This window comes from Nelusetta ayraudi, unplaced genomic scaffold (genome assembly GCF_046127955.1).
Source record: "Nelusetta ayraudi isolate G7.1 ecotype Tasmania unplaced genomic scaffold, CSIRO-AGI_Nayr_v1 ptg000162l, whole genome shotgun sequence".
Lineage (NCBI taxonomy): Eukaryota > Metazoa > Chordata > Actinopteri > Tetraodontiformes > Monacanthidae > Nelusetta > Nelusetta ayraudi.
In genome coordinates, this window is record NW_027466212.1 from 115,001 (window position 1) to 130,365 (window position 15,365).

Here is a 15,365-nt window from a genome sequence, read left to right on the forward strand (position 1 = left end):
GTGAGGTTCTTCTTTAGGACATTGAGGTTCTTCTTTAGGACAGTGAGGTTCCTCCTGAAGACATTGAGGTTCTACTTTAGGACAGTGAGGTTCCTCCTGAGGACCTTGAGGTTCTTCTTGAAGACAGTGAGGATTTTTCAGAACAGTGAGGTTCTTCTTGAGGATGCTGAGCTTCTTGTTGAATACAGTGGACCACAGTCTTCTCTTTTCTGCTCCTCTGCATTCTTTTTTTCCTACTTCCATTCAACACGTTCACGGCACCAAACGCTGTCGTTCGTTAGTTTCATTTCCCTTATTTTTTATTTCCGTTTTCTCCGCGACTGCAGCTCCACACCTCCCTTATCTCATCTTCCTCTCTCTCTCTCTCTCTCTCTTTCTCGCTCTTGCCGTCTCCTCGGTGACCGTCCCACCTCCTCACCCAGAAACCCTCTCTATCTCCACCCCCCGCCCGCCACCTCCTCCCCCTCCTCCAACCTGCTTGCAGGCCATCTTCGCTTAAATATTAATTAGTGGGAAACGTCCCACCGGCTGATCGGAGCACAATGGAGAATCCCAGCACGTGCCTGCGAGCATCGCACTAATGAAAGGAGCGTGTGTGTGTGTGTGTGTGTGTGTGTGTGTGTGTGTGTGTGTGTGTGTGTGTGTGTGTGTGTGTGTGTGGAGATGAAACGACACACACACACACACCAAAGGCAGATCAAGATTATCTGAGCACACATATCTTTATGTGAGCACACGTGCGTGTCTAAAAACAAAGGCCGTCTCCACCGGGGGTTCAGCTAATGATTTCTAAACATGTGTGTGTGTGTGTGTGTGTGTGTGTGTGTGTGTGTGTGAGTGTGCGAGCGTGCGAGCGTGCTGTTCGCACTGATTGCCATCAGCCTGTCTTCACCAGCGGACCACCACTCGCAGCCTGGTTAATCCGTATCGAACCAGCACCATATATGCGTTTCAAAAGGAAAACGTCCTTCTACGGCGTGAAACGGCCTAATTAGGCGCTGCTATCAGCAGCAGCCACCGCAACAATGTGCTCCACACCTTCAGGCTCTGCATTGGCCAAGCGGCAAATCAGCTGAACCCTAGCGTGCTAATACGGATGACCTTGCCTCAAGCTGCGCTTTCCTTTATCTTTGCTTGTTTTCAAGTAGACACCATACAATTGCATTCAATTTCTGTAATTTTTTCCTCTAAATGTTCAGGTATTGTGAAAGTTGGTGTCCAGCGGGGGCTGCGGTGCCCCCTACTGGCTTGGAGCTGAAGTTGCACAGCATTAACTTTTTTCTTTCTCTTTACTCTGCAATTCTTTTGGGTTTTTTGTAAGGAAAGATATGAAATAAAATTAAAATGCAAAACCGTACATTTGTTTGCTTTCCATTGTGTTTTTATTTATTTATCCATTTATTTTTATAAATTTTGGTGAGCACCAACCTGAAGGTGCAGACATGTGCTTCTCACACCCCAATCTGACAGTTTACACCCTTCCTCATTTACACAGGCGCCACATTAATTCAGTGTACTGTAGCGCAGGCACGCACTCACACACACACACTCACACACTCACACACTTGCACACACAGCCACGGGCACTGCCTTAATTTAATGAGGCGACACTCATACATACATACAAATTTTGGAAATTCAAACCATTTGCATAATCAAACATGCGCAGTGACGTGCACACACACACACACACACACACACACACACACACACACACACACACACACACACACAGGGGACTAGACAGCCACCCTACCCCCACTCTATGGCATCACCCATCAAAGAAACACCAAACCACTAAAGAGGACAGGAGACAAAGCAGGGCTGAGCTGTGCAGCAAAACAAGCACACACACAAACACACACACACACACACACACACATACACACACAGTTCATTAGCCGCCTCACACCAGTGTTGCAGCTTCTTTTTACAGTCTCTGAATGTTCGGACATCATATCCAGCCTTCAATACACAATTGGAATTCAGACTGAAAAAGGAAAAACATTTTTTTTTTTTTATTAATTTCGTCACTCAGATGGTCTCACGGATTATTGGATTCGGAAAACTCTGTGTTGGCTGCGAGCACATAGACGCACACGTGTGTCGGCGCGCACATGTGACCAAGCGACTGCTCCTGATTTAAACATCAGCTGTCATGAATGTTTCAGAGGACGGTTCAGGTGGGCGGGGCCACGGGTGGTGGGAGGAGCTGCGGCTGGAAACTCCAGGGGGAAATTATTAAAAAAAAAAATTAAATTTGTGGGGCAAATTTAAAAAAAAGAAAAAGAAAAATAATCAGATCAGAAATGTAGAAAGTCCTGCAGCTGCAGCACTTCCTGACTGTCAGGTTGCTGTTAGTGGCTTCATATCAGGAGAACCTCACTCACTTCTATGATGCAGCAAATAAACTTGATATTCGCAAAGTTCTTGTCCGACTTAAAACAAATTCTAATCTGATTTAATTAGGCTGGGTGGGGGGAAAAAAAATCCACATTACAGTCATCAAGAGGCAACACGATTGGTTGAAGACAAAATTTTTTTTCTAAAATGATTTTTTTTTTCATTACAGTAGGTGTCCGGTGTGTGGCAGCGCCATGCAGCCTCGTCCAGTCGGGTTTGTTGTGTTGCAGTGTTGAACAAACAGTGAGCAGCTCGGGGTCACTGCTCTTGTGAAAATCAATAAAGAAACATTTCCCCAGCGCCCGCCTCGGAGGTTCAGAGGGAGGAAGGAGCAAAATAAGAGCTCTCAAGGAAGCTGAGGCGCCACCTGGCGGTTGCAGCGGCGGCGTCGGCGGTGGCGGCCGGCCGAATTTAATTAGCTAAATGGGCGAGTGAATTAGAGGCGGGCGCACGAACGAGTGTCAGCGATGAAAGACTCGCGGCTAATAATGAGACATAATTACATCGGAGCGCTGGCGATAACATATCTAATTCAATAGAGTGTGTGTGTGTGTGTGTGTGTGTGTGTGTGTGTGTGTGTGTGTGTGTGCATGTGTGTGAGACACAGTGAAGGACACAGAAATATATTTTTACGCCTAAAGTCGCAGTGGCAGGGTCATAAAGGATTTAAAGGTGGAAACATTGTATCGCATTAAACAAGCTTTTCGTCTGAAGGTTGAAGGCGTCAGACAAGACAAAGTGAAAGACTGACGTCAGAAAGTCTCCACACACACACACACACACACACACACACACCTTCAGCACAGTCGGTAGAGTCAGCGGTGACCTTTGACCTGAGAGACTGCGGAGAGTCTCGAGCTCTAATCAACAGACCGAATCACTTCAAAGTTTCCACACAGAGATTCTGTTTTTCAAGAGTGACAACGAGAGCTGCGGACCACCAAGATCCATTTAAAGCAAAAAGGAAAAAGTAAAGAAAGGCAGAGATGACACAACACACACACACACACACACACACACACAGGAAGAGCAGTCCTACCTGGTCGCCGTCCACAGGCTGCTGCTCTGCTGACTCCACGCAGCTGAAAAGATAAAAACAAATGGAGGATGTTGGGGAGCAGTACAACACACACACACACACACACACGGACACACACACACCAATATGGAGTTACATCTCTTATTTTCCCCACTTTCACACCTGCACTGTGAGTTAAGAAGCCTCGCTGCAGCTGATTGGCTGTCCACAGCCCCCCTTGTCTCCCCCCCACCCTCCCCACACTGCTTGTCAGGATCAGGCTCCATCGTTCCCAGTGGCCCGGCGGCTCCTGCGGGGCCCGTCAGCTGAGCCGTGTTCCACATGGCCGGTGAGGCCCCGTGGATCAAAGGGCCCCGGTGCCGGAATGCTAATAGGTCCCACTGGTGGGCGGAGCAGCAGCGGCAGCAGCAGCGGCATTCCCCGTGTTTTACACCATGTTGGAATATCGGATGGTCCCTGCAGGGCCATCATGTGGACGAGAGTCCGTTTGAAGGGAATGTGCACACATGAGAAGCTGAGAAATGTGAATATATGAACTGAAAATCACCTCCAGAGCTCCTCATCCAGTTGGCTGAGTCTCTCTCATTGAAAGACGCAACAGTCACTGCTTTCTATTGTATCGATAAAGCACTGAACGGACAACTGTCATCATATATCACATCTCTGTTACACTTAAACTCTGTTTTTTGTTCTACAAGCTCAAGTGACAGACTGGTTGTCCAGGTTCCACATGCAGGGACTATTTTCGGAAAAAACTGTTACTGTTTACTGTCAGTGCTGCAAACTCTTGGAACCTCATAGGAGGAAAAAATATAGCACTTTTGCACTGTACTAGAACCACCTAGAACCACTTAGAACCACGTAGAACCTTGCAGAACCACATAGAACCATCAAGGGAACCACCTAGAACCTCCAAGAACAATTGTTTGACAGGTGGGGCCACACTGGGTTCTAAACTTTGACATCGGGTGGAGCTGGAGGAGCAGCAGATGATTGGGGTGTTTCGATGACCCACTTCATAGGAGGAAATAACTCATGGGATGTAAAGGAAACGTGTTGCATTAATGTCAGTTGAAAATGAGCCGAAGCAAAAGTGGAGATAATCGTACGTGCGACAAAACAACGGACAGAGGGCGACGTTCGTCTGATCGGGTGTCACGGGGAATGTCCTGGAACGGACAGAAGGTTCTGATCCGGGGAGAACCTGTCACCAGCTGGCAGCGGAGGAATCTGATTGGCCCGTCTGGAATGTGACACGCCCACCAGCCAGAGTTCCAGAGGAGGAACAGCTGCAGAGCCGCATCACTTTGCGCACATGCTTATAGTTTGTGGAACCAGGAAGTATGAATGTTGAATGATAATTTTTTGTGTGTGACTGGCGGCTAAAATGCGCTTGGCAACAGTTTAAAGCGGAGCCAGTCGGTGCAAAATGAGAAATAAAAACTTCCACAACAGAAGAAGACGCTCACCTGAAGCTGCTTTCTGACTCTTTGGCTCCTGAAGCTGGATCTCTGCTCTCTGACTCCTCCCCCTTTAATTCTGAAGGTTCTGACCCGGCAGCGCCCTCCTGGCCAGGGGGAGGCGCTGCTGCTGCTGCTGCTGCTGGAATCTCTGGTGCCTGGGCCTGTGGCCGCAGTTCCCCGCTGACGCCAGCAGGTGGCAGCACATCCTTCTCAACATTTACACCTTCGAGTTGGTTGTTGGCTGCTGTCTTCTGGCTCTCAGTTAAAAGTCCTGGTCCAGGTGCAGGTGCAGGTGCAGGTCCAGGTCCAGGTTCAGGTTCAGGTCGAGATCCAGGTCCAAGTTCAGATCTTGGACCAGATCCAGGTCCAGGTTTAGGTCCATGTCCAGGTCCAGGTCCAGGTTCTTGGCACAGCTGAGCAGCAGCTACACTTCCACCCTGCTGGTCATGTTTCTCTGCAGGTTTCAGGCTCTGACTTCTTCTGATCTTCCCTTTGCTCTTCTTGCCGCTGCTGCTGCTGCTGCTGCTGCAGGAGGCTCCTGCATAAGAGGAGGATAAACAAATAAACAAAGTATGAAAGCCGAGCTCCCATTGGTCCAGCAGACTGCCACAGACTGCTCCTCTACCTTGGCCGCCCTTGTCCTTCCTCTTGAGCAGCAGCCGGGGCAGCGTTCCCATGTGGCTGTAGTCCTCGCTGGAGCGGATGTAGCTGGAGGTGCGAGGTCGCCCGGCCTCCAGGTCGTCCGCCGTGGCCTCGGGGATGGCGGGGGTCGGATCATCTCCAGGTCCTGACTTGGGCTCCGATTTCTCCGTGGAGCGACGGAAGGTGAGGCTGGTGAGGCTGCCGAACCATTTGAAGCCTTTGGGGAGGAGCGAGGGAGGTGGTGTGTGTGTGTGTGTGTGTGTGTGTGTGTGTGTGTGTCGGGGGTAGGGGTGGGGTCAAGAAAACAACAACAAAACAGGGGGTATTTAGAAGACGGCGTCAACGCCTGACTGGAGGAGTGGTCATGAGGTACCAGTGCCCTTTGTGACATCACAGAGGTCGGATTTTGCATAGCACAAAACACAATGACACTGACTGTGATGATTTGAACAAACTTTTCAAAAATGACTTTTTTATGACGTTTCCTATGACAGCTCAAGCAATTCTGCTAAAGGTCTTGCTCTTGTTCCCATTGTGCTATGCTGCCCTCTAGCGGCTTAAAATGGAACATGCACATTTAAAAAAAAATTTTTTTTTTTTTTTAAAAAAAAAAGAAAAGTTTGTTTAGTTGAGGACTGATATGAGCCACTGTGCGCGTGCACGCCTTTTGTTGTTTAAAGGAACGACCCGCACACTGACACACCCACACACTAAAACACCTGTGAAATCACGCAAAATCGATTCATGATGATAAACGCAAAGCAACAAGAGTTGAAGATCCAACAAAAAATTTCTCCGACTTTTCTCCTCCCGTTCCGAGAACAAAACACATTTTCACTCATAAACTTTAAAAAAAAAACAAAAAAAAACACGATGGCAAAAACTGTCGCGACACTCACCGAGTTTCCTGAGGCTCATGTTGCAGCTGCAGGGCGGACGGACAGACCGGGCAGCGGTGGCGGCGGTGCTTGTTGTGATGTTGAAGGTGTGATGATGGTGTGGAGGTGCGGGACGAGGCAGCAGCAGCTCAGCGGGCTGCAGCTCCTCCCTGCGGCGGGAGGCGAAACTCGAAACGCGGCCGGCGAGAGGCGGCGGCGTTTCCTGCGAGAAGCCCGAGGCGGCCACTGCAGAGGGAAACCGAGATAGAACACACACACACACACACACACACACACACACACACACACACACACACACACACACACACACACACACACACACAGAGTCAAGTAGAATTCACACAAGTGTTGCACAGCTGCGAATCAACTGATGTGCCAACAAACACATCGTGCACAGTCACGCTTCAGGTGGGGACTTCACAAAAACAGCAATCTATTCTGAGCACCTCTTCACATTGCAGTGCTCACAGGTGGCTCGTGTGCTGGTGTCCCAATTAATGTTGCATTCAAGTATTTATGCAATGAAAAAGGGATCTTGAAGTGTATATATTTTTGTCTGACTCCTCTCTGATCACAGTCATGAATCTCTTGCTCCTGCTGCTGTTGCTGCTGCTGTTGCTGCGTTTACTGCTGTTTTGCCCCTGTTGCTGTTGCTCCTGCTGCAGCTGCGGCTGTAATCGAGTGTGTTCAGTGACCCAAAACACCTCAATCAGCTCCTCGAAATCATTCGTTCAGGTGTTTCGTTCATGCAAACAGTGTGGCTCTGCTTGGTGTGTTGAGTTAATTTATTGGATCTCAACATTCAGTTAAAGGGATATTTCACCCAACTCAGTGTTGATTCACTATAACACAAGTCTCTAAAAAGAAACTAGAAACTATATGCAAAACTTTGCTGTTTTTCTTTTATAACCGCAATCGGTGTTTTTCATTGGCAGTTAAAACGTATTTATATCTCTGTGTGTGAGAAATAACAGTCTCAGTTTTTTTCAGGGTCAAAGGTGATTTGCAGCAAGACTGAAAGTTTGAAACAGTCACACTTCACTGCTGCTGTTGCTGCAGGAAGTGGCCAATTTTTTGCTCACCTGCTTGTTTGTTTGAGCCTTGAAACAATTTGAATTACAGAGAAACTTTGTGGCAAGTGGATAGAAACTGGATCTTGTCACCGTGGCACTTTGACTGTCAGTAATTCGCAACGTCAGATGACCTTTGACACGTCCTGTGAGTGCAGTCTGTTTCCAAGGCTGCCGTGGACTCACTAGTTCTCAGTAGAGATGAGTCACCGGGTGCGAAACGCTCGGCTCGGCTCACCCATCGCCGGGGTTTCACTTCCTGCCAATACCAAAAAGCTTCTTCGAAGACGCCCGTGAACTCTTGCGGTGCTGCGGGGGAAAAAAGTTGTTGACGTGCGCCGGAGTACGTGCAGAGCCGCCGTCTCAGCAGGACATTCTATTAACGTCGAGGCGGAGGGAACAAATCACAAACAGCAGCTGAGCCTCAGGGGGAAAATAAAGGCGTCAAACAAGCAAGGCCTCTGATGTTTGCTGGTCCTCATCAGCTCTCCGCCGCCTCCCTCCGACAGCCTCCATCCATCCATCCGTCAGCCGCTGCTGCCGCCGTCTCACAAAGAGAGCGATGAATGAAAAATAAAACAAAGCAGGCGAGTGCGTGAGAGGAGAAGGTCACAGAGAAGCAGCTGAATTATCCAGGAGCTGCTTGTCAACAGGGAGGAAATTATAACCACACACACACACACACACACACACACACACACACACACACACACACACACACGTATGCCATTGTGCGTGTGCTGTTGTCCTTATGTGGCCTGAAATTAAAACATGTAAAGAAAGAATTTCACCTGTAGAAAATTAAAAATTAAAGTCAGTCAAGTTCTGTTGTCAACACTCAACTTCTTATTCTGAACACCTTCGTAGATACACAATCAACGCCCCATAAACCTGCAAAATGCTCCTAAAACAGGGATGTGTTTTAGACTGCAGGGGGCGCCCGAAATACAGTCATTTTCCACTTTCGAACTGAAAACAATCTCTCTCTGCACACACACGCTATACCTATATATGTATATATGATACAAATGCAGGAGCAAGCAAATTTTTTCAAGGAATGTCTATGAATTTAGGAGCCAAATTGTCAAAAGAAAATGCACAAAATACTAAATGAGGGTAAATCATTACTTTTTTTTTTTAGAATATGAAATCATAATTAGACCAGTGGACAGACGGTGAAAAGAACAATCAAGGTTTTTGGTGTGAGTGTCGTCCAAAACAGACAAAACAGAAGGTGTGTTAGTGTGTGTGTGTGTGTGTATTTTGGAAGCACAGACCTGAGGACACAGCGCCAGCTTTGCCAGACTTCTGGCAGCTCATCTCCGCCCCCTGCGGATCAGGAGGAGGAGGAGCAGCAAGTCAGGTTGCTATTTCACTACCTGAAACATCCACCAGGGTGGGTCAGTTGATCACAAAGTCAAAAAAAGATAGATACATATAGTAGATATAATATAATATAATATATAATTATATTGTGATTACAAAATAATCTGTGACAGTAGGGCTGCTGCTGCTGCTGCTCCGAGTCACTTCACTCCTACTTTTGGCTCGTGCTGAAGGTCAGAGGAGCAGCGGGGGATTAAGTTCTTAGTCGTTTGAGGACGACAGAGAGCTCTCTGTCTCATCGTCACGGCAACAGCGACACTCACAGGTGTGTGACCCTTTGGTTAAGGTGCCTCGCCCGGCCGCAGCCAATGAATATCAACTGTGCACCTTTCCTCCGTCTTGCAATGTCGGGTTTGAACCACTAGGGGACTGCAAATAGCTGTGATTGCAGGATTGTGTTGCAGATTCCTGGGATGGCTGTGACCGTCAGTCGGTCTACTGTGGAAGAAAACAGCTCGAGGTGGAAAACAGCCGCTGCAGCTGCTGTGAAATAGAAAAATCAAGTAGGATCAGAGACGGAATTGCCATTGTTATGCAGCAGGAGGAGGGCGAAACGTGCAGATTATTGGAAACATATATTTTAGGGATGTTTGCAAAACCCATCCATCCATTTTATATACCCGCCTCGGGGGTCTGCTGGAGGCTGTCCCAGCTGTCATGGGGTGAAGACAGGGTGATGGCCTGGCCTGTAAACAAAACCACTTTTTCGTATCAAGGAATCAGCCGGGATGTTTGTTTGTCCTCAAAGATATCTTCAATTCATTCATTCGAAAGACAATCAAGGGCGTGATCATGAAAAACTGGTCAATTTCCCCCACTGTTCCCCTTCATTCATTCACACACACACACACACACACACACACACACACACACACACACACACACACAGACTGGCGTCAGCTTTTCGGTTTCAGCCTTCCAGCATCCGCTCGCCGGGCAGAGACCTTGACCCAGTCAACATGTGCCTGTCATAATGAACAGGGGGGCTGGGAGAGGAGAATAGGTGTGTGTGTGTGTGCCTGTGTGTGTGTGTAAGTGTGTGTGGGAGGGCAGCAGATGGTGTCAGGGATCGTTGTCAATGTAATTCCTGCCAAATTAAAAAAAACAGCTTGGTGATACTCCTTAATTTATCTCAGCCCACTGGGCCCTGACACACACACACACACACACACACACACACACACACACACACACACACACACACACACACACACACACACACACACACACACACAGGCAGCATTATTCAGAGGATGGTATTTTTCTCCCCTGATATGACTCACCCCAGCAGAGTCGGTGGGTCCAGGAAATGAATTTGTCGCTGGGTGGAAAATTGCAGCAGCTGTTTGGCCGCCGCAGCAACACAATGCGAAGGCATTTTGACAGACAATAAAAAACACACTTGTCACATCTTTATCTGTGTGGAATGACTGTGACTGACGAGCGTGTCTACATTCATTCCTGCGGTCACTCGAGTGAGGAGCAGTGATTTTTTTTAGGTATCATTTTTATTTTTTGCTCTACTGTGCGGCAGCAGGATGTTTATTACCTGTAAAGATCCGTGTTTAAGCCCCGCCCCCAAATGACAAACGCTGACGTCGGAACAAACTCGGCTCAGTTTGATAGATCACCAAACACTGATTCCACTGGGAGCATGGCATTGGTCCGACGTCCCATTAGCCCGTCAAATTGCCCACTGGTCCCTAACAGTAACCCTAACCCTAATTCCAGCCTCAACCTTAACCTTAGTGCCATTGCAAGTCTATGGGGTCAAAGGTCAACTTTGTCCTAGAGACATGGGGCCAATTGCTGGTTCATCAGGAGCCCCCAAGACACGCCCACGCCAAATTTGGGGCTTCTCTCTAGCACATGAGGAACCCCAAAACCCTAATCCCGATTCCATAACCCTAACCCTAATTCCAGCCTTATTGCTAACCCTAACCCTAATTCCAAAACCCTAACCCTAACAGTAATGCCTAACCCTACGCTGAACAGTAATGCCCCTAATGGGAGGTCAGACCAATGGCCAATATTTCGGGCTAACGGGAGGTCGAACTAATGAGTAGTTCCCCTTCCATTGGGTATGATTCCTGATTCAGCGTCACCAAGTGGTAAGGTTTAAGACTGCAAACCAACTCATCCCCCCCTGCTCGGCCAATTAGCTGCATTCATTCAGCCTCTTTGATGTGAAAAAAAAAAGAGAGATATTTTCATCATGTGTGTCGGTACATTTCCCTGAAAAAAAAATTCCATTGATCTCCCTGAACGCGTCTCATTGGCTGCGGCCGACGTCACGAATCGGAACACGAACCACCGCAATCGCACATTTGCATTTGGTCTCCGTGTTTGAACTCATTTGCATACGAATGTGAGTCATGTGATTCGGATGCACTTTGAGCGGCTCCTTCACGTGTCGCCGTGAAAAGCCCACGCAGCCGCCAAGGCTCCTTTCAGCTCTGATGCTCTCGCTTTTTTCACGCCTTAGGAATATATGTTATTTTCAACACGAAAGAGAAGAAGTCATCCTTGGAGCCACTTCCTGCCCGCTGATCATAAAATTTCACTCGCTTCTTTGAGTGCCGCTCGTTCGCGTCTGCAGCCTTCAGAGAAACAAACGTGAGAAGATTCGACCTTGGACGTCCTTCAGCAGCGACTGACAGACAAGAAAAGATTGGGAATAGACAGAGGAGGGGGTCGGGGGTTGGGTGTTGTGGAGGATGGGGAGGAGAAAAGTCATCAATAATTTATGGATGAAATCTAATAAGAGGCTGGGGGAGGGGCGCTGGGGGAGGGGCCTGTTTGTTGGACTTCACGTCAGCGTGATTCTACGGCGGCTGAGAAGGGTAAACGTGCTGCAAAACGCTGCAGAAATTATGCAAAAAAAACCATAACAGAAATAAAACAAACGCGCGCGCACACAAACATGAAAAGCAAAGGCAAAACGCTGCGACAGAAAAACATGGGAACCCGAGTATCGAGAGCCAAAGATAAAAGTTTCCAAATAAGCAGGGAAAAAAATAAACACGACATCCAAAAACATCTGCGATGGAGAGAAATGTAGCAATTTTGCAAAAACGAAAAAAAAACGCAAGCGCACCACCAGGCCACTCGAGGGGCTGCTCAGCGATTTTTCCTGCTCCTGTCAGCTGGGGGCGCTCTGACAACGTTGCTGTAATCGCATCACACGACGAGGCGTCGCCGTGCGTTTCCAGCTCAGCGTCCTGCTTTCCACGGCTGCTTTTTCACCCAGCAGGCTGAGCGACGTTAAGGCCAGAAAGCAAACAAACAGAGCGTCTCCGAGATCCCGCGGCTTTGCTTACTGTGGGGCACCTCTATTACGATGCAATATTCATCTGTTCTGCTGTAGGAAGTTCAGCAGCTGGGGAGGTGGGGGCTGGTGGGGGACACTGCAGAGGTGGAGGTGTGTGTGGTGGGGGGGGGGGGGGGCTGCAGCTCCTGGGAAATCACACACATCAGGCACCACAACAAGCTGCCTTATTGAAAACAGGAAGATCATTAAGCGTCGCTGCAGCCGCAGCCACTGAGCCCACTGCTACAGTGTGTGTGTGTTGGAAAAAAATATGGCCATGAATATAAATATCAGGCAGCATCAGGATGTCGTTGTGCACCATATGTCACCTTAAAACACCGCTAACAGTCCCTTTAAAGTCAACAGACAATCATCGCATGTGGGTGGAAAAATGAAAAAACTGTTTCAGCGGCACACATTCAGAAGCACATTGTTTTGGAGATAAAAGTCTTGCCGGTATCTTTATTTAAAAGTATCCGAGGGTTTGCATGTGCGTGCCAGTGTGTTTGTGTGTGTGTGTGTGTGTGTGTGTGTGTGTGTGTGCGAGAATGCATGCTAAAGGATTTGCCGATGCTGGTCACGTGACTGCTTTTGATCCTCTTGTAATGTGGCGGATCAGCGGAATCCATACATGACACGTCAGATGGTGCGGACACACACGTTTACACACGTTTACACACGCCGACAGGTTAGGAGGAGTGTGCGTTGGCGTGTGTGGGGTGAAGTGGAAGGTGGCAGCCACTTCCTGTTTTCATCTACCTCTGCTGACTTCCTGCTTCGGGAAGCCGATTTATCGCCCGTGACCTCAACTGAAAAATGTCGTCAGCTGCCTCAGGAGGAAGTCGGCCAGGAGGACGGGAAGAGGTTTTTTCTTTTTCCACAGCTGCGACGGGATAAAAGGCTGGGTTCCATTTAGCTTGCGGGCCGGAGTTGGAAGGACAGGACTCTGCTGCTGCTGCTGCTGAGTCCATCACAACTCACCACTGCTCGCTTGTGGTGAGTTGTGATGACTCGCTGGCAAACGAACCAGTCGTAAGAGTCGACTCTTTGCAGTGAACAAACTACGCATTTTATTTCCGTCGACTTCATTCATAAATTTCTACTTTATTCGCGAAATTTCGACTTTCACATCGAACCGAGAACCGGTCCCCTGAAACGAGCAGGAATTCCCATCACTAGCGGTGAGAGGTAGGGAACCATCATGGCAACAGAGGGAGGGAAAAAAGAGAGCTTTATAAATACATGACCTCTGGCCGGTGGGGTGCCCCCCTGTGGTGACCCCTGGTCCTGGTTTGTTGGACAAAAGCCTTTGACACTTTAGCGCCGGGGGAGCGTGTGCGGCTGAGCCGGAGGCTTTTTTTGCTCTAATGATGCCTCAGCTGCCGGCCCACCTGTGTGTGTGTATGCGCGTGTTTGTATGTGTGCGTGCTTGTGTGTGTGTGTGTGTGTACGCTCACTCACTCCAGACTGACTGGATCTCCGAGTGAGACTGACTGAGCGCTCAGAGATGAAGTGATTAAAACTTGGCCTTTAGTTTTGCTTCTTTGTTCAGACGGCTGGCCTGGTGGTTGTTGTCTGCACTCATCGTCGGCTAACAAAGACCAACTACAGAACTAAATCCGACAAACGGATTTTGCCACAGTTACGATGCCAAAAAACCCCACAAAACCTTGTTGATGGGTCATAAGGAGGCGACATTTTTGGAAGTTGTCATTTCATCGTTTGCATCCAAAGTCTGCAAAGAAGCAGCAGCGGCAGCAGCCGTTCCCTGGAAATTGTGCAATTACATATTCCTGCCAGAGATGGTGCCAATTTACAGTGTTTGTTTTCGCATGTTGGCTTGATGGAATTGTTGTCCTTTTTTTAAAACATAAGATTTTTTTAATTACAATTTCACACAGTTTTAGCCAGTTTCTTCTCAACAATATGCAGCACATGCAACATGTATCTATTCATCTATTCATCCATCCATCCATCCACCCATTTTCAATACTCACTTCTTCCTAAACTCAGGGTTGCGGGGTATTTATTCATTATTTACACAATACTTTTATCCCCACTTTGCAGCCAAGTTCGGGTTTCATCGTCGCTATCAGCAGCTAGCGATGCTAAGCCAAGCCAACATTGCTGAGCACCTCCAAAGATAGATGGGGAGGGGGAGGAGGAGGAGGATGGGGTCTCACCTCTGAGCAAGCAGGTGAAAGCTGAGCCTTCGATGTCGCGATAAATCAGGTCCGCAAACGCGTCGCGGCCTCCTGTGAAAGAGAATACGGCGGTATTGTGTGTAGCTGTTGGCAGGCCGAGGCTGTTTATTGCCACACACACACACACACACACACACACACACACACACACACACACACACACACACACACACACACACACACCGTTTTGTGTGACGCTATAAATAGACCCTAGAAGACAAACTGGCCCATTATCGCCTGCACACTGAGGTTCTGAGGTTGAGGTGTCTCATGACTTGGGGGAACCAATCAGCAGCAGGGACTGCCGGGAGCCGTTTCCGAGGTAGACATTTTGAAAATTCACCACACATATCCACATAAGGAGAGACGACTGTCATACCTGCTTCGGCCACAAGGGGTGGGGGGGGGGGGATGAAGAAAGAGGCTCACGTTGACATGTTTTTTTTCTCCCTCGTTTATTTTCAGTTTGTCAAGCATAGATTACGTCAGTGACCTCCGCGGATCATCACTGCGGTGTGTGTGTGTTGCTACGAATTCCAAAAAAAAAAAAAAAAGATAAAATGAAATAAAAAAAAAAAGTCAGCGTAGCCTTTTGAAAAGACTCCGCCCACCCTGGCGACACCCTGTCATCACCGCGCGTTGCAGCGCCATCCTGTGGTCTTGAAACGTAAAAACAAACAAAAAAAATAAAGACAGTTTCAGGGTCACTTGACCTTTGCGTCAAAAAAAAAAAATCTAATCAAATAGAAAAAAAATCAAATGAAAAGTCATATTTACAGAGAGAAAACAAATGTAAACACTCATCACTTGTTCAAAGCTTTGTAAAAAGAATCCAAAGTGGAGGAGAAAGAAAGAAACGCGACTCTGGTTCGGATGGAGCAGCCCTCACACACACAAACGGCTCAAAAGATATATAGATGTATATATTCATTTATATATTTATATATAT

At 48.0% G+C, this 15,365-nt stretch overlaps 1 protein-coding gene across 2 annotated transcripts in view; it reads right to left on the reverse strand.

Moving 5' to 3' along the window:
* sh2d3ca (SH2 domain containing 3Ca) overlaps window positions 1-6,583 on the reverse strand; it is a 38,224-nt gene extending 31,641 nt beyond the window's left edge. For both annotated transcript variants that reach the window (XM_076013930.1, XM_076013929.1), the window contains exons 1-4: window positions 6,447-6,583; window positions 5,531-5,764; window positions 4,912-5,443; window positions 3,443-3,485 (exon numbers count right to left, since the gene is read on the reverse strand). In XM_076013930.1, the coding sequence (XP_075870045.1) occupies window positions 3,443-3,485; window positions 4,912-5,443; window positions 5,531-5,764; window positions 6,447-6,465 (828 nt within the window). In that variant the 5' untranslated portion in view covers window positions 6,466-6,583. The remainder of the gene's footprint in view (window positions 1-3,442; window positions 3,486-4,911; window positions 5,444-5,530; window positions 5,765-6,446) is intronic.
* Window positions 6,584-15,365: the final 8,782 nt, after the last annotated feature.